The 24,027-nt window shown below is 44.7% G+C and overlaps 1 protein-coding gene across 2 annotated transcripts in view; it reads right to left on the bottom strand.

Moving 5' to 3' along the window:
• Positions 1-10,942: 10,942 nt before the first annotated feature.
• phldb1b (pleckstrin homology-like domain, family B, member 1b) overlaps positions 10,943-24,027 on the bottom strand; it is a 368,925-nt gene continuing 355,840 nt past the window's right edge. For both annotated transcript variants that reach the window (XM_048562077.2, XM_059639124.1), the window contains 4 exons: positions 20,818-21,037; positions 19,371-19,456; positions 15,777-15,806; positions 10,943-12,845 (listed from right to left, as the gene is read on the bottom strand). In XM_048562077.2, coding sequence (XP_048418034.1) covers positions 12,705-12,845; positions 15,777-15,806; positions 19,371-19,456; positions 20,818-21,037 — 477 coding nt within the window. In that variant the 3' untranslated portion in view covers positions 10,943-12,704. The remainder of the gene's footprint in view (positions 12,846-15,776; positions 15,807-19,370; positions 19,457-20,817; positions 21,038-24,027) is intronic.

Genomic DNA, 24,027 nt, shown 5'->3' with positions numbered 1-24,027 from the left:
TCTTGATAAAGAATACCCTTGAGAAACACTGATAGAGGCCCCTTTCACCAAAATTTGTTGTTTAGGAAAGATTAGCGTAAAAAATCTGATCCCAGAATAATTAAGACCCTTCAAGTAATTATCACTATGCATTAAATACACCTATAAATTCGAAATGCAGCCAATGAACTAGCAGCAAGGGGTTTAACTGAATTCCTATGGACAGACAGCTTTAGACAGTAGGGAGAAGGCCCCATTCTGCCAGGATAGAGGATTGAATAGCAGCTGAAGAAGTCAGCAGGATTGGGATGTGGTTGAATAAAATGCATAGTGAGAACCCAAGGAGAGGTCAGAAGGATAGCTGGTAAACATCATGAGAATATGGGAAGACCGCAGGTTATCCATTGAGTCGCCCATCATTGGCTGTGCAGTCACATGATTAACTCGATTGGATGCTTAAGTAAACAATCAGTAATACGACCGGTTTGTAATAGACAAAGGAGGGCTGAAAACAAATGTATAAAAGTTTGTGCCTTTCTTTTGTGCAGTGAAAAAGCTTTTCGACCCCCAGAGGTGTAACAGCAATACTCTTTGATGCTGGAAGTGGACTCTGGATATCAAGTGATTTACTTAGTCATTCCAACCCTTGTATTTTAAATCTTCTCTGGGTGTTACCGTTCCCCATCTCTGTAATCCCTTCTGTATCCACAACTGTCTGTGATCTCCACATCCTCCAATTGTGGCTCCTTGCATATTCCTCCATTCATGGCCATGCCATTACCTGCACCGACACTAAACTCTGGAATTCCCTTCCTGAATCTCCCATCCTCTCTATGCTCCTACAGACATGACCCTCCCCCATCTCTGATGAAGGGTCTAGGCCCGAAAAATCAGCTTTCCTGCTACTAAGATGCTGCTTGGCCTGCTGTGTTCATCCAGTTCCACACCTTGTTATCTCGGATTCTCCAGCATCTGCAGTTCCCATTATCTCTGATACAATTCTAACCTCACGGCGAAGCCTCTTCTAAGGATGCCTACCCTGAAGAAGTTACCTTCCTCCGTCCGGACAAACCTCAGGGGATCTCAGTCCATCTGCAACTCTCTCGTAATCTCTTCAGCCTTGAAACTGCTCGATTTTCAAACCCCCTTCCCCTCCCCTACTTCTGATGAAGGGTCTAGGCCTGAAACATCAAGCTTTCCTGCTCATCTGATGCTGCTTGGCCTGCTGTGTTCATCCAGCTCCACACCTTGTTTTCAGACGTTCCTTAGAAACTTCTGCCAGTTTCAGGTTACTGTCAAATGTACGTCTGCTAATAGCCCTGTTAAATGCTTTTGGGTGTTTTATGAGTTAAAAGTTTAAATAAATGCAAGTTAGTTGTGTTTTCTATGGAGTTGGGAATCTAATGAAAGGATAGGTGAATTTCTGGTGTAAAAGTAAAGTCAACATAATCTTATCAGACCATAGGCTACTTTCTCATTAGGGAGAAATAACAGCGGGTGGTTTAACCTGAGGGCTACCAAAGTCAGGGATGGGAGAGGTTGAGAAGGAGAGTAACCTCAGCTGGTGCAGGAATTGAACCCACTCTCTTGGAGTTACAACACTAACCATCCAGGCTAATCAACCCCAATCTCAGTAGCTCCGACCTCAGTAATACTCTGCTAGGAGTTGAAACCTTTACAGCTCAGAATTGTATGCTCCCACAGAAAATGCCATTCTGCAGCTTTACCATCAGGCCGAGTCTATTCATAAATGGCCCCCTAGAAATCTGGCTCAAGGTTGTGAGAAACTCCAAGGGACTGACATCAGAACATGTTAGAACAGTCTCGACTGGCAACTCAGTCAAGTTTCAAACCTACAACATGATATCAAATGAAATCTCAGGAAGGCAAAGGAAAGCTGCAGTTACTAACACCCAGATAATCTTTATTTATTTTTCATCAGAGCTGTATACCTGGGTTTGGTCAAATAAAACGGACTCTGTCCAAATTCTTTGCCTGCTGAAGGGTGGTGAAAGTTAAAGGAATGCTATAGGATGTAACTTGCTGTTCAAAGGTTGCAGAAGTGTAATCATACAGCAACGTGCTGTAAAATTGGACATAAATGAAGGTATCATCTATGCCAATCTTCTTGGAAACATTGACATGAAATGCCACATTTGAAGTTTTAACCTGGATAGAATTTGGGATCGGATTATTATAAACCAGCTCCGTACACTTCGCAATCGACAGCTGGAAATCTGGGATCATGTTAAATCTCACAATAATTCTCTGTGGTGTTTACGAGAGAGTGCATTCAAGAAAGTGTTTGTCACTAGGAACCACAGATACCCCCAGCTTAACGCACCTATAAATATCAGTGTGTAACAATCATTTTCTGCATGAGGCCATTTACTTTTCCTTTTACAAAACACACAGGAGGGATGGGTTCTGTTGTTTTTTTTATATCTGTCACTAACATACACAGTGCAACTTCACTGGAATTGTTAATCTCGTATCAACAGGTGACCTAAGCTACTGCTTCCAATCTCAACCTTATCAAGATTGAAAGCAGACAGGTAATGTAACGGGTAGCGAGAGAGAAAGAGATGACTAGTCCTAGCAACAGTAAACCTGCTATATAAAGCTAGCCTCAGTAATAGTGACCAGGACAACCATCATTGATTGGCTGATCACCAGTTTGAGACTGGTGGAGGAAATTCTTCTCTCTGAGCATTATGAGTCTTTGGAGCTCTTCCACAGAGAGCTGGGGGTGCGGGGTGGTTGGTGGGGGGGTGGGGTGCGTGCAGAGTCTTTGTGTATATTTGAGGTTGAAATAGATTCTTGATCAGTCAGGGGATTATGGGTTACAGGGAAAGGGCAGGAAAGTGAACATGAGGAAGGTTGGGTCAGCCACAATTCTATTGAGTGATGGTGCAGGCTCGAGGGGCCCAACAGCTTACTCCTGCTCCTACTTCTTATGGTCTTAACATCGCTATGAAGGCCCAAGGGTCTGAATCTTACCAGAAATTGGTTTAATTGTCAATTTTGGTGAGTTTTATACAGAGTTTCTCACGCCTTCTTTTTGAATGTGCCTCATTCACTACACACCCAGCCCCCTGGCACTGCCTGTCCTGTTCTCCCACACACTCCAAGGGCAGGTATTCACCACTGCCTGGACTTTGCTGAAATTCCTGCCACTGGCACTATCTTTAAAGCTCAGTTATTTACACAGTCAAGGGATGGCAGCCCACAACTGCTCTGCAAGGTGCCCGTCAATTGCCTCAAGCATTCTGCACCCCAGGGGCATTGGCATCAATGCCAACAGGGACCTGGAGCTCCAGGTGAACAGCGGGGAGGAGGAGGGTGCTGTGTGGTCACTGCCAGTGGAGTGTGCCCTGAGACATCGGTGACTGATGGAAGACTGGAGGAGCAGACGGTGAGCTGGAGTCACCGGGTATCTGCTCGGAATGTCGAGTTGGGAATTTTCACTGTCTGGTTTCTAACTGGGGGTGGTAATGAGAAACTGGATATCAATGAGGCCCAATGACAGCATAGTGAGGATACTAACACAATAAGTCTCTTGCCACTCACCAGAGAGAATCTCATCTCACTGTTCAACTCCTGGTCGTGTGATGATACTGAATTTAGAGAGGGGCATTTTGTCCTGTAATTGTTTTTGAAGAGAGGTTTTAAGACAGAGGTACCCAGCTGTCTGTTTGAATCCAATAAAGTAAACAGATGTTGAGGCCTTTGGGTTTGTTTTAGAATTTGGAACAATAGAAACAGCCTGAATGGATGGGGTCAAGCTCCCACAAAATCAAGATCATTAGTTTAAGTTTTTCAGTGGCAGTTCCTGGGGTCTTGAAGTTGGGTTTGGAAGCTGCAGTATATCTTTCCTTGCTACTCTCTGAGTTTCCTCTTGATGTTTTTCCTCCTGGATTGGAGAACTGCCTCTGACACTATCTGTTTTACTGAAATTGTCTTTGCTAAGGGTGTGTTAATGGGATGTTACTATATTTGTATAATAACTGTTTAGTAGTTGAATGATCTATTATTCTATTAAGTTTTCCAGTAGGGTTAAGTTATTCTAGTTTCTTCTTTCTTTTGTTGCTTTTATAACTATTGTGTATGAATGAAGTGCGTTTTGCTTTAACACTTATAGTTTAACAATGGAATTACATCTGGAAAGCAATGCCTCACACTTACCTTTAAAATAAGAAAAAGTTTGGGTCTAGGCTCTTTTCTTAATATATCTTGACGGGGATTGGTCTGGTCCGTAATGTTTTGAAAATGGGATGTTTGGGCTTGATGTTGGGACAGTCCTTACTGACAATCTCATGCAATTCTCCCAATGTTTTCACCAACGCCTCCACTGACCAGGGGCTGCATGCAATTCTGGCCCACGTGCTTCATGAATGTCTGTCGGGGAGGAAATCTTATGGTCATTATCTGCTGTATCCTACATGTGACTCCAAACCCATGGCAATGAGGTGGACTCTAACTTCCACGCAGTTCAATTGGGGACAGCTATGTCCCATGGAAGAATAAAGGGAAACGGAACTGCATTTATGTAGTGCCTTTCATTTCATAAAATGCCCGAAGGACCTTCACACAAGGATTTGATTAAAAATATTGACACTGAGAAATGTAAGATTGGTACAGGTCATTGAAAGTTTGGTCAAAGAGTAGGTTTTAAAGAATGTCTTGAAGGAGTGGAAAGTGGGAAGTTTTAAAGAGAGAATTTCAGAGTTCAGACATCTGAAGGCATGGTCACTGATGCTCAAGCAATTTAGAACCAAACTTAGACACTAGTCTTGTGGGTAGATGATCATTTCAGGATAATTGCGGTTAATTCCTTTTTCAGAATTATACCGGATTAAAACCAAACCTTGGTTTACGGTTGCTCAAAGAAAAACCTTTAAAATATTAAAATATTTTTCTGGGCAAGTGTGCCACCCAGTGGTGAAGCAGTGAAGTTGTGGCATGGGTGCTGTGACCATCAGCATTGATTGCTTTGGGTTTGTGTTTGGCCGGAGAATCAGCAGAGACCACCCCCCATCAGCCTCCAGTCTCCCTGATGCATCCTCACCTTTTACCGCAAGGTAACACATGATTGCCATCAGAAGAGAATTGCATTATCCAAAAAGTTTCAAGTGTTTGATAATCCAAGGTTATGACTGTTAAATAATCCCCTGTGACTCAGTACCACCTTTGTCTCTGACTTGGCAGATCATAGACTTAATCTCTGTTGAATCCAGGACCTGACCCCTCAGCCAGACTCACTCTCCAGTGCAGTACTCAGAGTGCCACATTGTTGGAGGGTCAGGACTGAGGGGGCGCCGCACTGTCGGAGGGTCAGTGCTGAGGGAGTGGGCGCTGTTGGAGGGTCAGTGCTGGGGGAGCGCTGCACTGTTAGAGCCACTGTGTTCTAGATGACTAGTTAAAGCCAGGAGGTCAATGAATGGTCCCACAGCCATATTTGAAGAATAACGGATTTTTTTCCTGGTTTCCTGGTCAATATCTATCTGCCAACCAACATTATAAAAACAGCTTTTTTGATTTTTTAAAAAATTGATATGTTTAGGGATGAGATTGACAATTTTTTCTATCAAAGGAATCGAGATGAAGGGGAAAAGGCAGGAAAATGGAGTTGAGGATTATCAGATCAGCCAAGATCTCTTTGAATGGTGACGCAGACTCAATGGGCTGAACGGCCTAGTTCTGCTCCAATGGTTTATGGTCTTACACTGTGGGAGCTTGCTGTGTGTAAATTGGCTGCTATGCTTCCTGCATCAGTAATCGTACCTCAGTGGTGAAAAGACATTTGAGATGTTCTATGGTTATGAAAGCTGCCACAGAAACATTTCTCTTTATGATATTGCCACGCTTGAACTGCGTAAGATTTTACACAGAAACATTTGTTTGTGGTTGTTTGAGGCTTGTTTTACAGAAATGAGGAATTAAATAGAATGTGGTGCTCAGATCAAGAAATCGTCGGGTGTGTTTAACCGGTTTGCAGAGTTGGGAAACCAGTTCCAAACTTTCACTCCCTCACAGATGGGAACGTACCTGTTCCAGAATCCCCGACCTGTTGTAGTTTGAGTGTCCAATGTCCCAACCAGTGTAGAATCTCATGTAAAATAGAAGGCTCTATCACCAGCCCCAAGCTCCTGTGAGCTTGCGTCACTGCTGATGAGCTTACTGACAACAGCTGTTTATATCCATTTATATAGCACCTTTAGCTCAGTAAAATGGTGACAATGAAAATCAGGGATAGACAAGAATGTGGCGTTGAGGCCATGATCAGATCAGTCATAATTTTATTGAAAGGTGGTGGAACAGGCTTAAGAGGCTGAGTTATCTATTCCTGATCCTCATTCGGATGTTCGCAGGAGCTTAATTTTTTTTGCTCATTCACAGAATGAGGATGTCGCTGACCAGGCAGCATTTATTGCCCATCCCTAATTGCCCAGAGGGCAGTTAAGAGTCAACCACATTGCTGTGGGTCTGGAGTCACATGTAGGCCAGGTCAGGTAATGATGGCAGTTTCCTTCCCAAAAGGGCATTAGTGAAGCAGATGGGTTTTTCCACCAATCAACAATGGATTTATGTTCAATGTTGGACTATTATTTCCAGGTATTTCCAACTTGAATTCAAATTCCATCATCTGCTGTAGCTAGATTTGAACTCAAAACTTTTCTGAAGAAGGGTCTAGACCTGAAACGTCAGCGTTCCTGCTCCTCTGATGCTTCTTGTCCTGCTGTGTTCATCCAGCTCTAGACCTTGTTATCTCAGGTTCTCCAGCATCTGCACTTCCTGCTATCTCTGAAACATTTGTTAGTCACATGTCTTGTGCTAACCGCTTGTTTCCTACTGACTACCTGCCTTCAAGAACTAAGACATATTGGTCAAGTTTTTTTTTAAAAAAGTGAATCCCTGCAGACAGAAATTCATTTCTCTGTGCGTTCAGATATTTTGAGAGGTAAACATTTATAGTTTAATGTTACATACTGAGGGAGACAACAGTTTTGCAACTTCACTGAATAATTTTTGTTTAATAATAAATCAATGACATTTTTATGAACAAGACCAGGTTTGTGGATCATTTTGTTTTAAATCTAATATCAAGAAAGCACATGATTGGCCCTGTTGAACCGGGTAGACTAATTAAATTCATATTATGACCAGGGAATAACTGGACTGAAAAGTTAGTGCACAGCATGGTGGCTCAGTGGTTAGCACTGCTGCTTCATTGCTCCAGGGACCCAGGTTAAAGTCTAGCCTTGGGTGACTGTCTATGTGGAGTTTGCACGTTTAGCCCATGTCTGTGTGGGCTTCCTCCTGCACTCCAAAGCTGTGGATTGGCCATGGGGAACTAAGGGTTAAAATGTTAGAGAAGGGGTGGGTCTGGGGAGGATGTTCTTTGGAGTGGTGGTGTGGACTTGTTGGGCCAAATGGCCTGCTTCCACAGTGTACAGATTCTATGATTCATCTCGTCTCTGTTAACAATTGTAACACCTAGCATAGAATTCACAATAGGTTTGAAATGGTATGAATACAAATATATCTTGTTTTACAACAGCCAGTTGTAGCTTTAATGTGGAAAGGTGTTTGTACGATAGGCTTTACGAGTAAATTTACAATCTGTCACATGTTTGAACAATAAAGATTGTTTAATGTTTGTTAATTTCAATTTTTATTTATAAAAATAACAATTTATGGCCACTAGGGTCTTTTAAGTGTCATTATTTTACCAAACACTAAGACAGTCAACAAGTACAATGCAATACCTGAACCCACAACTACAGGACTTTAAATGCAGTGTCTCCAGTTCCTCACAACTCAGGTTCCTCAATTTCATCGAGTTATGACCAGGCTTTGAAGAATTCCAACATGCTTTCATGTAAATAACTAATGTTTTTGTTTGTTTTAACAACGAGACAATGTTGTTGAGATCAGGGTTTAATAATTCTATACTCTTTTATAATTGCCACACTGGGATCCAGTACCGGAGGGGATGGGTCTGTCTCTGTATAACACTGGGGTACAGTACCAGTGGGGACGGGTCTGTCCCTGTACAACACTGGGAAACAGTACCGGTGGGGACAGGTCTGTCGCGATATAACACTGGGGTACATTACCGATGGGGATAGGTCTGTCGCGGTATAACACTGGGGTACATTACCGATGGAGATAGGTCTGTCGCGGTATAACACTGGGGTACATTACTGATGGGGAGAGGTCTGTCACTGTATAACATTGGGGTACATTACCGGTGGGGACAGGTCTGTCACTGTATAACACTGGGGTACATTACCGATGGGGAGAGGTCTGTCACTGTATAACATTGGGGTACATTACCGGTGGGGACTGGTCTGTCGCGGTATAACATTGGGGTACATTACCGATGGGGAGAGGTCTGTCACTGTATAACACTGGGGTACAGTAATGATCGGAACAGGTCTGTCACTGTATAACACTTGGGTACAGTACCGGTGGGGACAGGTCTGTCACTGTATAACACTGGGGTACATTACCGGTGGGGACAGGTCTGTCACTGTATAACACTGGGGTACAGTACTGGTGGGGACAGGTCTGTTGCTGTATAACACTGGGGTACAGTACTGGTGGGGACAGGTCTGTCACTGTATAACACTGTGGTACAGTACTGGTGGGGACAGGGTCTGTCACTGTCTAACACTGGGGTACAGTACTGGTGGGGACAGGGTCTGTCACTGTATAACACTGGGGTACTGTACTGGTGGGGACGGGTCTGTCACTGTATAACACTGGGGTACAGTACTGGTGAGGACAGGTCTGTCACTGTATAACACTGGTGTACAGTACCGGTGGGGACAGGTCTGTCACTGTATAACACTGGGGTACATTACCGGTGGGGACAGGTCTGTTACTGTATAACACTGGGGTACAGTACTGGTGGGGACAGGTCTGTCACTGTATGAAACTGGGGTACAGTACCGGTGGGGACAGGTCTGTCACTGTATAACACTGGGGGACAGTACTGGTGGGGACAGGTCTGTCACTGTATAACACTGGGGTACAGTACTGGTGGGGACAGGTCTGTCACTGTATAACACTGGGGTACATGACCGGTGGGGACAGGTCTGTCACTGTATAACACTGTGGTACAGTACCGGTGGGGACAGGTTTGTCACTGTATAACACTGGGGTACATGACCGGTGGGGGCAGGTCTGTCACTGTATAACACTGGGGTACAGGTGTGGTGGGGACAGGTCTGTCGCGGTATAACACTGGTGTACAGTACCGGTGGGGACAGGTCTGTCACTGTATAACACTGGGGTACAGGTGTGGTGGGGACAGGTCTGTCGCGGTATAACACTGGCGTACAGTACCGGTGGGGGCGGGTCTGTCGCTGTATAACACTGTGGTACAGTACCGGTGGGGACAGGTCTGTCACTGTATAACACTGGGGTACATTTCCAGTGGGGACGGGTCTTTCCCTGTATAACACTGGGGTACATTACTGATGGGGGACAGGTCTGTCACTGTTTCACACTGGGGTACAGTACCGGTGGGGACAGATCTGTCGCTGTCTAACACTGGGATACAGTACTGGTGGGGACAGGTCTGTAGCTGTATATCATTGGGGTACTGTACTTGTGGGGGATGAGTCTGTTACTGGGATACAGCTCTGAGGGGACAGGCCTGGAAGTATATAATGGATGGATCTCATCAGGAAGTCTGACAGTTGGCTTGGCAACGACAGAGTCATCAAAAAGACAGGAACCCTGCTCTTCTCCTGTCATGTGGGAGTGTTTGATAATATAGGTCCCCAAAGCTGATTGCTATCTCGCCCTGTCTCTCCACCTAGTTTGGCGAGGCCATTTTGACACTGCTTAGATCATTGTTCCCATGGGAGCTGCTATACAGATGGATGTGACCTCAATATTACAAAGCTCTGCTCAGCTCCCTTTTAATGATAATTAAATAGATACTGCCCAATCCCTCTATACTTAGAGGCAGAGTATCTGAATTAAATGTGATGTTTAAACTAAAGCAAATGCAACAATAATTCTAATTTGTGGATGTTTTAAGAAAATGATATTTTAAACAAGAGAAGTCTCTATTATGAGGAGTCTGATAACTGCAGTTTAAGATGGGATTCTGCTTAAGGCAGACAATGAAGGGTTAAACATGATGTGTGGTTCACTCTGTAACCATGGCAATACAGCTTTAGAAGGAGCCCACCCAGAAACTGGGGATGCTTCAAACATTAGCTTGTTGGGAAATCTCGAAGCCTGCTAGCTGTTTCCAGTGTGCATGTGTTGCTGTGTGTCTGGGAGAGCTGGCCTTCCTACAATGGGTTGGTCATTCTCCTGAAATGCCTCCGTTTCGATCCGACTCACTGTTGCCCTCGTTTGGAAATGTGTCCACACTCCTTCACCATCACTGCAGCCAAATCCTGGAAACTCCTTCCTGAAAGCACTTCAGAAAACACTGGAACCCCACAGACTGCAGGGGAGGTGGGGCAAGAAGAGAGAGTAAAGGTTGGGGATAAGAGGTGACGGGGGGGCAAAGTGATGAGTTGTAAGTGAGGAAGGTTGAGGTTGCGGGGTGGGGGGCAGTGAGAGAGGGCGAGGTGGAGGGGAGAGATGGCCAAAGTTCGTGGTATGGTGGGGGACAAAGTGGGGGAGAGACAAAGTGAGAGATGAGGGGGGAGAGAGGGCAAGGTTGGGAGGAGAGGGACAAGGGTTTGGTGAGTAGGTATGATGTAGGAGTGGGAGCGGGGTGAAGTGAGGGGTCATGGTGTTAGGAAGACATGGTGAAGGGTCAGGAAGATGGGGGATGAGGGGTTGCAGAGATGGGGAGGTGCAGGTGAAATATTAGGGAGCAGGTGTGTGGAGAGAGTGGGAGAGCAGGGCATGGGATGTCGCTGTAGATCTGGGCAACAGCAATCCTGACAACACAATTCAAAATTGGGCCAAACAAAAAGCCAAAATGTAAAAGATATAAATGTAATTTATTCATCCAAAAATCTGAACCACATCAACAACAGTTACTGCAGAATAATGAGAAATGTTGTCTGGTCTTGTTACCAGGATGCCTGGCAAAGTCACCATGAACTCTGGGATCTTGCTGTGCTGAATGGGTCAACTACTCATCATTCAAGAGGGTGCACAAACAGCAGCAGTGGACTATTCAACCACAGGGACAGTCACACGTCCTCTCTTGACTTCCTTTTGATGGTGTTCGAGGAGTGAGGACTATGGTGGATCTTGCAGTACCTGGCCCAGGGGCACTGAGGTCAACACAAGGACCACAAGCATGTCTCCACTCAGCTGGTACTGATTATGCCAAGCATTGAAGTGGGGCTGTTGTTGCCCAGAATTGGTGAAGCAACATCCTACAACAATGGGCACTAAGCCACCATCACACTTGGTTATTGAGATAAGGAGACAGCTCCCAGAGTATCTTCACTGAGGTGATCATGTTTTTCCAATTGACAAGTCCAACATGTAAAACAAACCAGCAAATCTCACCAACCCACTTCATCACTTGTCTTTCAGAAACATTTACAAGTTTCTTCCAAACTCAATCCCCTTTCCTTTTTGGCCACAGTTTGATATCAGCAAGAAATAAATGAAGGCCAGTCGATATGGCTACTGGTGTGTTAAGCTAAAATATGGCACGATACAGGAGACAGAAGCTTAAGAGGATTCTCGATACTTATTAACAAAAAAAATCCACAGAGAAACATAATTCTATTCTCCTCCTGCAAAATAACTCGAGGTGTTGAGGTAAGTTCTTCTGCGCTGGGGAGATGAGCTGTTGCAAACATTGAACTGAGAAAATTCTACAATAAAATCAAAATTCGATCAAAGGGAACCAATTTCAATATTCAATTTCAATCCCTGATCTCGCACCCAAGAAATGCTGCTAAATGCCAAAAACATCTCCATAGTCTGAGTATGTGAAATCCCTGCACCAGAGTTTGAAAGGCACATCAGGGAGTGTCTGTAATCTTCCTCCCTCCTCATCTACAGACTTCATCCAGCTTGTTCAGTTGATTGTGTTAGAGTGTAAAGTATGACCATGGTCAGTCCACATGTGTCTATGCAAAGAGGACGATTCCACTTGCACATGTTTTGTGAGGCATCACCCAACACAGGACACTGAATGTTTCTGCATAGGGTTCTTCACGGATCAAAGGTGGGTAGCCTGTGCCAGATCTTGGCAGAGTCCAAATCGACCCCCGTTTGCAGATTCACAAAGAAGTCTGCGGATGAGGTTTTTCCTGTTTTACAGTCTGCCTCTGGTTTTCTGCTGGTTGTTCAGTTTTATTTTTGTGTTTGCTTCTTTCCATTTCATTTTGTAAGAATCCTTTTGCCTCTGTCCATCATCTGTTTGGAAAATTACAACTGCACGGGTGACTTTGCATAGGTTCACTCCCTCTTTATTGTTTGCAGGCTAAGCTTTCTCTCTTGCCTGCAATGGAGTTGGTTTTAATTCCAGCAAAAGTGTTTTTGGAAATGATTGGCTGGTTCCTTGTGGGGACACAGGACCAGTTTACTGTTGTTCAAACAGCGAGGACACGAGACGGAGAGCGAGCGAGAGAGAGAGAGAAAGGGGTAGATGGAGAGACAATCAGTGAGTGAAGACAGGCAGCATAACTTTTGCTGCTGGGGTCAGAGCATGTCAGTCTTTCAAAGGCCATGGCTCAATGCTAACTCACTCCACCCAAGAACCCAGTCCTGTCTGTTCCTCAGCTCATGAACTGCGTGTAGCCCTCAGCTCCCGTGACAATCACATCCATCCAAATCCGCATGGCTTCTGGGGTGGGGGCCACCATAAAATACAGTCGGTCATGTGTCTTCACACAGAACGTGAGGCTTGGGTTGGGACTCTGTAAAGAATGAGGAAAGGGAGAGAAAACCTGGATTAACACGTTATTTTCTCAACAGCCACAGCACAACCACTTCTGCCTCCGATGTACCAGCGATGAGTCTCAGACAAGTTCCTCTCTGCTTGTGAACAGCATTAGGATTACCAGAGGACAGGTAAGGCAGTATATAAATGCAAGTTAAATCAGCCCTTTAAATAGCACTGGTTAGGCCACGCCTGGAATAGTGCATCAGTTCACCACAGCTTTGGAAGGATCTGAGGGTCCTGGAGAGGGTGCAGGGATTTATCAGAGTGTTCCCAGGGATGAGGGTAGATATTAGTGACAGAATTCAATGGGGGTTGTTCTCTTTGGAGCAAAAGGTGATTGAAGGGAGATCAGATTAACATGGTTTCAGAGATATTAGAAACTGCCGATGCTGGAGAATCTCAGATAACAAGGTGTAGAGCTGGTTGAACACAGCAGGCCCAGCAGCATCAGAGGAGCAGGAAGGCTGACGTTTCGGGCCTTTTTTCTGAAGAAGGTTCTAGGCCCAAAACGTCAGCTTTCCTGCTCCTCTGATGCCGCTTGGCCTGCTGTGTTCATCCAGCTCTACACCTTGTTATCTCAGATTAAGGTGGACAAGGTTTGACAGGTTTAGATAAACCAGACCAGGAAAAGCTTTAGAGAGTGTTACAAGGACTAGGGGTGATACAGGTTCAGGGTTTGGGCAATAGACGCAGGAGGAATGTGGGAGTTATTTTTACACAGCCAATGGCAATGCACTGGAACACTGTGCCTGTGAGTGTGCTGGAAGTGGAGATGATCATTGACTGCTAAAGGAGAATGAACAGGCACTGGAGAAAATATAGCACACAGGGCTACAGGGATAGATCAGAGACTGAAGGGTGCAGCGGGATATCAGCGCAGCTTCGTTGGCTGAATAGCCTTCCCCTGTGCCATATGCGGCTCTGTGACTCCCCTGTTCTTGCTTTTCTTCATATGCAGGTGGAATTAATTGCCACAGTTGGCCTACACACCACACCTTAGGGGCTCTTGTAGTGCAGAGGGTAGCGTCCCCATCTCTGAGCCAGGAGGTCCAGGTTCAGGTCCCACCTACTCCGAAGGATTGTGAACATCTCTGAGCAGATTGTCTGGAAAATATATCAAATCATGGCCTTAAGGGCTCTTGAGGTGCAGAGGGTAGTTTCCCCACCTCTGAGCCAGCAGGCCCTGGTTCAAATTCCACCTCTGAACACATTGATGAGAAAATATCTACACGGTATAGCATGCTGCCGGCCGCAGTGTAACCAGGAGCACGTGGACTGAAATTTGTGGAAAACAAGTCTCACATTGCAGCACAAAACCCACAGTGACATAAACCAGTGCCGCACAAAGGGAGAGGGTGGGATGCAGATACTGTCTTCCAGGTCAGATGTTCAGGTCTGGGGAGGCAATGGCCTGGTGGTATAATCACTGGAATGTTAATCTAGAGACCCAGATAATGTTCTGGGGAGCCCGGTTCGAATCCTGCCATAGCAGATGGTGGAATTCAAATTCAGTAAAAAATCTGGAATTAACAATCTAATGATGACCGTGTGTTGATTATCAGGAAAAACCCATCTGGTTCACTAATGCCCTTTAGGGAAGGAAACTGCCATCCTGACCTGGTCTGGCCTACATGTGACTCCAGACCCACAGCAATGTGGTTGACTCTTAACTGCCCTCTGGACAATTAGGGATGGACAATAAATGCTGCCTGGCCAGTGACACCCTCGTTTTTAAAAAAATGTTAAACTGAGGCCCTGAAATGGATGTAAAGGATCTCATGTTGCTGTTCTAGAGAGCAGGTGAGCCCTCCTCTGGTAACCTGATCAATGTTTATCCCTCAATCAACATCACAGAGACACACAGCTCATTATCACATTGCAATTAGTGAGATTTTACTGTGTCCAAATGGCTGCTGTGTTTCCTGTAACACAACACAGACTGCACTTCAGCAAGTCACTGGTTGCAAAGCATGCCAGGATCTTATGAGGTGGTGAACATTGCCGCACAGGTGCAGTTCTTTCATTTGACCGTCTTCATGGATAATGCATTACCGTCTCCCAGGCTCGGCTTTGAAACCCACAGCTGGAGTGGGTGCTCATTCCTGAGCACTATCCCGTGATGCTGCACAGTCCGAATACTGTGCGACTCTCTCACCTTTCTCCACTACAAATCCTCTCAGCTGTTCCTGTCCAAACTCTTCACTCTCTCTCTCTCTCTTTCTCTTGCTCACTCTCTCTCTGCCCCACACTCTCTCGCTCTCTGTTCCAAACTCTCTTGGCTCCCCCTCTGTTCCCCAAACTCTCTCTCCCTTTCTGTGCTCCAAATCTGGTCTTTTGCACAATCCTGATTTCTACTGCCTTTGGCTGCTGGCTCCTAAACTCCAGGATTCCCTTCCTGGGCCTCTTGGCCCCTCTCTCTCCTTACTTATGACCCCCACAATGACTTACGTGCTTGAACTGTTCCTTTATGATTTGGAGTAAAACATCATTAGATTGCGCTCTTAAGGAACCCCTTGGGATGTATTATGATGCTCATGGAATAATATCAATCGTCTCTAAAGAAACGTCACATGAGGCTTGAAAGGTTAACTCGGTTTGTCCTCTCCCCACAGATGCTGCCAGACCTGCTGAGTTTCTCCAGCACTTTCTGTTTTTAGTTCAATGTAAGGCAGTGTTGTTTTGTTTTTCTATGCCATCAAAAGGGAGGTGCTAACAAGCTGCTGATTCCTTCTCAACCTGGAAAAGATTTGCACCGGCTCAGCATTCTGACAGTCACCACATCGGCAAAGAAAGAATTTAATTGCAAGCTCATCGTAAAGTTGTTTTGACATGAAACAGAGAGAAGGCCTTGAAGACCAGAGAGTAAGGGAATCACAAACCATGGAGAATAGCAAGTCATACGTACATTGATTCTATGCAGATTCAAATATCCCTTCTGAGAACAAGGAAGGAATTAGCCCAGCAACAGGGGAGAAAAAGGGAAACAAAAGTAGATAAATAAGTAAGTTGCAAAGGCAGATTAATGATCCTGTTCATAATGAGCACAGCTCTAAATGTAACTTCAAACCAAAGCATCACCGGCGTCATCTTAACCCGAGCTGCTGGATCGGAATGGAGTCAAGATAAAGGCTTTATGTGCTGCGTGATTTTATCCTCTATTCCGTTCTCCCAGGGGCAGGTTGGGCTAAAATGACTCCTGAATGATCAGGTATTCATTCACTGTCTGAACACTAAAGGGAAACAGTTACTTGGTTGTACAGAGTTTGAGCATTGCTGAAGAAGCTGCACTTTGTCAACGCTTTTCATTTTTCACTCAGCAGGACAATTCACAAGAACACCAGTTCAAGGGGAAACCAACATTTATGTTGAATGAGAGGATAGCCTCAGATTACAATAGAAAGAACATATTCGTGCTTTGAATGTTTCAGCTTAACAAAATAGTTGACAGCCTTTCACCGGTTCATTTCTTAAGGTGATGATTTAGCCCATCACAGTCAACCTGTCTGCTTTAAAATTTAAACAAAGCCTGACAGTTAATTATCAATCATTATTAACTGGTGCATTTTCCACAGCAATACTTCCACCAACCAGAGTCCATGTTCAAACCCAATCAGCAGTCTCTTTTCATATGTTATAAATAACCTCTATACCCCTTAATGAGGTATTCTTGCAAATTGTCCTGATGGGAGTAGGACGAAATGCCTCCACAAAATATGGCTTTTTATAGAAATGTTGCAGGGAATGTTAAACAGTTCATCCTTTTCGTGTGATCACTGCAAGGGCCCACTGCTGTAAGCTAAGGGGGAGATCCCTGTTTGTGCAGAACCCAAGAATAATCTTTATTCACGAACATGTTTTAGTGTCAGCAGTGGCTCAGTGGATGACATTCATCCCAGAGCCAGAAGGTTATGGGTTTAATGCGCACAGGCTCTAGGCTGGCATTTCCAATCCCAGTCCTGAGGGGGCACTACCTTGTCAGAGGCACTGCCTTTTGTTTGTTAGCCGTGAGTGTACTACAGAGCAATTCATTGGCTGCAGAGCACTTTGGGATGTGCATATGTTGTGAGAGGTGCTGTGTAAATGCAAGCTCATGCTTGACGGCTTTGCTAAGTTTCTCAGCTCAAACACTGCCCTCTGCAACGAGGCCAAACTCAGGAGTCAGCTCATTCCAGATTTTCAACTTTCACCGACCCCCCCTCCCCTCCCCGTGCTTACCTAGATTTGGGGCACTTGGGTTGGTGACTTTCTGTAATTTCAAATCCAATTTCAAGAGAACTGTAACAAAGGTCAAAGCTTAGAATGGGGTGAAGAGCTAAGGTCTTTTCCCGAGGGTGGAGTAGGTAGGGCATAGGTTTAAGATGAAAGGGGAAAGATATAAAAAGCGCCTAATGTGTGGCTGTTACACACAGAGGGTGGTGTGGGTGTGGAATGAGCTGCCAGAGGAGGCGATGGAGGCTGGTACAATTACAACATTTAAAAGGCATCTGGACGGGCACGTGAATAGGAAGGGTTTAGAGGGATATGGGCTAAATGCTGGCAAACAGGGCTACATTAATTTAGGATGTCTGGTCACCGAGTTGGACTGAAGGGTCTGTTTCTGTGCTGTACAATTCTATAACTCTATTACTCTTCATAGGAAGTGAAATAGAGTAAATTAAAATGTCACTGTTGGTTTGGGGGCAGGGCTGAGGGAGAGATGCTGCACTCCAGACCCTGCGGTACCCACAGGTTGCGGAAGGTCGGAGGATCAACAGGTCCCACAAGGGCCCTCAATTCCAAAGGCACATGACTCCAAAACAGAAGGGCGAGAGCACTTACAAAACCCAGGCTAAGGCAGACATGAGCCAAGGAGGAGGATGTATGAAGTGACCAGTTTTGTTTAGCTCGGGGCCCTGTTATTACTGACTTCCGCAGACTGATAAACTGATTGGCTGCAGCTCACTTTCCTGAATGAAACGCGCACAGAGCTGCAACTGGAAACTGAGAGGTTAAAAAGGCGATGATGAAAAGTAATATAAATACTGACATTACAGCCTGAAAGCACTTCACCCGCCAAATTATTTTTGGAATGCCGTGACTGTGATGTGGTGGCAACAGTAACTCTGCCAGGTTGTGTAAACATCTATTGTGGTATCAATCAAGGCAGGCATGGTAACAATGCAGGAAAAGCTCCTGGTCTGCCTTTAATTACTGGAATAATTCAGGACTTATAGTGGCCGTTCTGCCTTTTTTAAAAGAGCCATTCAATTAATCCCACCCTCCCTGCTCTTTCCCCACAGTACCATCATTTAACTTTTCAAATATTGTTCCACTCCCTTTTCCAAGCACCACTCTAAATCGTAATGTGGACTTGAAAGAAATTCTTGTCTGTCTCGCTTTTGCCAAATTCACTTAAGTCATTAATTTTCCTGCTTCTCTGAGGCTGTTTGGCCTGCTCTGTTCATCCAGTTCTACACCGTGTTATTTCACTTAAATCGTCTGCTACTGTTTGCCACTAGAAATAGTTTCTCTTCATTTATTCCACCAAAACCCTTCACAATGTGGAACATCTGTGTTAAACCCGCCCTTAACCTTCTCAGCTCTAAGGAGGACAATTCAGAAATAAATAGGAAAGAAACCTCCAAGCCTCTTGTAGATGCTGTACTGAGTGGGTGAATATTTGTGCAGGCTCCAGGTAGGGTTTAAGAGCAGCTGATACTCTATGGGAACAGGTGAGGACATGTTGATGAAGAATATGGTGTGAGTGGGGCAGGTGGATTGGTCGATCTCCTCCTGGGTCAGCTCCTGAACCTCACCAAGGCAACCATTAATAGGTCCAGACAGTGGGGCCTTAGAGGGCGTGGGGGCATCAGACTTGAGTGCCCTTCTTCAGTGGGTACATTTGTGCCTGATGTTCCTGGAGAGGGAGCACCTGGTGTCCACTGCAACGTTTGAGAGATCTTCTGCGACCAGTGGGCACCGCAGGGACTGAGCAGCTTCATCTCCAGGTCCCAACCAGCAACGACATTTTAATGAAATCTGTGAACCTTCCTTTAAAGCTTTGATCTTTGGGATGGTTCCCCTTCATGAGCCTGTCATTTATTTTGGTTTAATTTGGTTTAGCTTCAAAGTAGTACAAGACCTGGAGGGCCTACTCTGTGCAAGGGATTGTATTCACGTTGTTCATGGCTTTGAGAAGAAACTGATGAGGAAGACAGACCAGTTCCTGCTTCTTCTTTGCCACATGGTGTTTAGCAGATTAACACTCAAAGCCCTGGTACAGGATGTGAACCCATAGCCCATCTGGAACATAAGACAAACTGATCTAGGAACAGCAGTGGATTGCAGCAGAACAAGGGAGGTTGAAGGGTCTAGGCCCGAAACGTCAGCTTTTGTGCTCCTGAGATGCTGCTTGGCCTGCTGTGTTCATCCAGCTTTACACTTTGTTATATAGGATACAGGGTCTGCTGATTTAAAGCTACTAAGTCCAGGATAGTGTTAGCTTCTTAAATGTTCTTACCTTTGAGGCACTCCTGAGATGGTCATAGTAAACCTCCTCGATGGCTTGAAAATAAATCACTCCCTTCAACTTACTTTCGTGTTTATCTGTCAAAAAATTACATTGGTTAAAATGCACAGAACATTTTGTTGTATGTCTTTTCAATTGCAGTCCCCCAACCCCTTCTGCACAACAATATCCTGCTGAGAACAGGCCAGGCCAGGGAAATCTTTAATTTAAATCATTCATGGGATGAGGGCATCACAGGTTTTGTCAGCATTTATTGCCTATCCATAATTACCTGCAGGTAGTTATAAGTCAGCCACATTGCTGTGGGTCTGGAGTCACATGTAGGCCAGACTAGGTAAGGATGGCAGTTTCCTTCCTATAAGTGATTAGTGAACCAGATGGGATTTTCCTGACAATTGACCAGTGGTTTCATGGTCATTATTCAACTCCAGATTTTTATTGAATTTAAATTCCTCCATCTTTCATGGCAGGATTCAAACCCAGACCCCTAGAATATTAGAGATAACAAGGTGTAGAGCTGGACGAATGCAGCAGGCCAAGCAGCATAGGAGCAGGAAAGCTGACGTTTCAAGCCTAGACCCTTCTTCTCTCCGAAATGTCAGCTTTCCTGCTCCTCTGATGCTGCTTGGCTTGCTGTGTTCGTTCAGCTCTACACCTTGTTATCTCAGATTCTCCAGCATCTGCAGTTCTGACTATCTCTCCCTAGAATATTAGCTGGGTCTCTGGATTAGCTGTCCAGTGAGAGTATCACTAGACCATCACCTTCCCTTGCTCTGTCTCTCACTTAAGCATCCAATCCTCTTATATCAGTCTCAGCATCAATGATACATCTGCAGTGGGTTTTGTCCAAAACACAACCCCCTGCTTTCCCTGACTTCAGCTCTCTGTCCTTTCCAACTGTTTGACAGGTCTCCTGTCAGTCTCTGTTCTATTCTCTCACAGTAAATCAGATAACTGTTTCACTTTTCAAGAGTTTTGCTTCTATCCTTTCGCGTTTTGCACTGTCGGCCAGAATTAGCCTTCACTGTCGTTGGTTGTCTATTTACTCTTGGCATTTCTTTGCCATGGCAACCTCGCATCATTTTGGTAATTCTTAAAATCAACTGCTTGCTGGGAAAGTCACTTCACCTCTTTCAGAACACTCTCCAGTTTTCAAGTTGGGATTAAAGATGGCATGTAACAATAAAAAAAACATAGATTTTTCTCAATGCATATGAGTTATCATAGTCTCAATCTTTAAAATTACAATTAAAATTACACTTACAGTTACCCTGCCTTTCTCACTTCTCTGCACCCTCCCCAATCCCACCCTCATGTGGCCTACTGACTCCCAATTACTGTTCCACACTATTGGCGCTGATTGCTTCCACTTCTGTATGAGAAATAAAACAGTTATCTGTTTTAAAAATGGACAGAACATAGTGTAAGGGTCACTTACCGACATAATAAGACAATGTCCGTTTGATGCGATCAAAGACAAACCATCGCTTTCTCCAAGATTTGATTTTTCCGCCCATTTTTGTGAGGTAGCCCTTGCACATCTTCTCGGAGATAGCCACTTGGTAACAGATCTCCAGGTTGTGGCCTGATGATTCAATATGAGATCGCAGGTCAAAATCCTCCTTCCTGATTGGTAGATACCGAGTTAAGGGTCGTGCCTGGAAGCCAGATCAAGTCAGGACAAGTGAGTGGAGCCCAAAGCCGGGAACTCATTGACCTCCTTCAATAGAGAAGGTAGTTCATCATTCTGGGACTGATCTACTTTGATAGCATTTATATTTTGTATCTTCTTTCTGTTCTTCCCTAGAGACATTGATTCCTACCAGAACTATTAGAATATAACAGCAGGCAAGGAGGCCATTCATCCAATCAAGTCTGTACTAGTTCTTCCAATTAGTCTCACTCCCTAGTTCTTACACCATAATCCTCGCATTTATATATCAAGTATCTAATCTTCTTTTGAAAACTATTATTGTGTGTCCAACATTCTGCTAGACTGTGTATTCCAGTTCCTAATAACTGGAGTTATTAGGAGTTGGTCACACTGCCCATCCATTCACCTGGGCTTTAGTTCTCTCAGAACCATCAGTGAGGCAAACCGTCCTTCATGTTTTGAGGTCAATGAGGGACCATTTGTGTTGATGCCGTCCCGTGAACTCTATAATTCCAGTGGAAGGGACTATAGATGACCAGGCTTGGGAATCCTGGTTGATCTTTCGACTGCCTGGGTCCAGGTCACTATCTCAAGATGAAGAGCCATTGGCTTGGCTGCAGTTAGTAAACTAAACCAGGGGTATGTTGGCTCAAAGAAATAAAATCTTCATTATGCTTTCATGCGATGTGGATGTCACTGATCAACTATTATCGTCCATCCTCAATTATCCTTGAACCCAGTGTTTTGCCTGGCCTTTTCACAGGCAAACCATGAACCATATTACTGTGCATCTGGTGTCATGTGGAAGCCAGATAGGGTAAGGATGGCAGATTTCCTTCCCTCAAGGAGATCGGTGAACTGGCATTGATGTAAGCATTTCACCACCTCAGAATCTTTCAAAGTGCTTTATCGCCGTTGATATGTTTTTGTAACGTAGCAAAAGTTGGCAACTAATTTACACATGGCAAGTTCCCACAGACAGCCATGCATCAATGACCAAATAATCAACATTTGTGATCTAGATTGAGGGATAAAAGCTGGCCAGGACACTGGGGAGAACATCGAAACATTGCCATGGGTTATTTAACAACCATGTGGGCGGGCAGGTAAGGCCTCAGATTGATTTGATTTGATTCATTGTTGTCACATCTACCAAGATACAATGAAAAGTGTTCTGCATTCTCTGGAGGCAGATCGTCCCATACAAAGTGCATCAGGGTAGCAGAACAGAGCGCAGAATACAACGTTACAGCCGCGCAGAAGTTTTGAGAGGGAGAGGTCAGAACTAACATTGGAGAGGTTGATTCAAAAATCTGATAGCATGGCATCTTGCATGTTTTGGGACTCCTGAGGCAGTGAAAGATATTATATAAAATCAGTTCTTTCTTTATTATCTCGAGAATGCAAGTTGAGTTAAGATGAAAATGTTCAAATGTGAGGCAGGGTTTGTGATCTTTGGCTCATAATCACAGGCTGTCTTCAGTTGACAGCAGGTGATATTAACACTACTGAGTGCTCCACACTCTGCCTTCATGTGGTTGTAGTGATTATTTTTATATAGTAAAGCTTGTAATTGCCCTAAAGTTCTATCGCACACACCCAGCAGACAGCTTGATAAGGAACACCAGCCCGCGTCAATGAAATCATTCATTGTCTGATGGTATCTCTCTTTTTGATCTCCACAATCGGTTCACACAACCTTCTGAAACATCAGAGATAGTGGGAACTGCCGATGCTGGAGTCTGAGAAAACACAGAGTGGAGCTGGAGGAACACAGCAGGCCAGGCAGCATCAGAGGGGCAGGAAAGCTGATGTTTCGGGTTGGGACCCTTTTTCAGATGAAACATGAGCTTTCCTGCTCCTCTGAAACATCCTCCACTTCTGGCCTCTTGCCCATCGACTTCAGTGACTTGATCCAACCTCTGGAATTCCCTTCCTATAACCCTTGCCCTGTCTCTCCTCCTTCAAATAACATGATAAAATCAGCCTCTTTGACCAGGCTTTTTCGTTACCTCTATTGAAACCTTGCCCTCTGGCTCACTGTCGAGCTTTATTTGCCATATTCTTGTGAAGTGCTTTGGATGGTTTGTGTTTCACTAATTTACAGGTTCTGTCAACATGTGTGTCATACTCCAACCCCTTGAAATAAGGGCCCTTTCCATGAGCCTTCCTGATTACCTGCTTGGCCTGTGCGCCAACTTTGTGTGTTTCATGCGCCAATTCCTCAAGTCCCTTTGTGTTGTAGCTTTCTGCAGTTTTTCTCCATTTGATTAATATTCTGTTCTTTTGTTCCTCTTTCAAATGAGGTAAGGGGAGATGTTGAGATAAAGGATCAGCCATGTTCACATTTAAAAGTACAGCAGGATTGATGGACTCAATGGTCCCTCCTTGCTCCGAGTTTCCATGTTTCAATGTTCTACAATCCCATCAATAAAGTAAGTTCACACGATGACTCTTCAAGTTAACATGCAGGTTCGACTAGCAGTTCAGAAGGCAAATGCATTCATTTCAGGAGGGCTAGAATGCAAGAGCAGGGATGTAGTGTTGGGGCTATATATGGCTCTGGTAAGACCACATTTAGGAATATTGAGAGCAGTTCTGGGCCCTGTACACATGGAAGGACGTGTTGGCCTTGGAAGGGGTCCAGAGGAGGATTACAAAAATGAACACAGAATGAACAGCTCGTTGTTTGAGGAGCAGTTGAGGACTCTGAGTCTGTACTCGATGGAGTTTAGAAGGATGAGGTGGTATCTGATTGAAATTTACTGAATACTGAGAGGCCTAGATAGTGTGGGCACGGAGAAGGTGTTTCCTCCAGTAGGGCAGCCAAAGATCTGAGGGCACAGGCTCAGAGTGAAGGGATGGCCCTTTATATCTGAGCTGAGGAGGAATGTCTTCAGCCAGAGGCTGGTATATCCGTGGAACTCTTTGCTACGAAGGCAGTGCAGGCCAAGTCATTGAGTGTACTTAAGACAGAGATAGATAGGTTTTTGG

The sequence above is a fragment of the Stegostoma tigrinum genome, chromosome 32 (assembly GCF_030684315.1).
Source record: "Stegostoma tigrinum isolate sSteTig4 chromosome 32, sSteTig4.hap1, whole genome shotgun sequence".
In the NCBI taxonomy this organism is placed as follows: Eukaryota; Metazoa; Chordata; class Chondrichthyes; order Orectolobiformes; family Stegostomatidae; genus Stegostoma; species Stegostoma tigrinum.
This window is presented reverse-complemented; position numbering and strand designations above follow the sequence as displayed.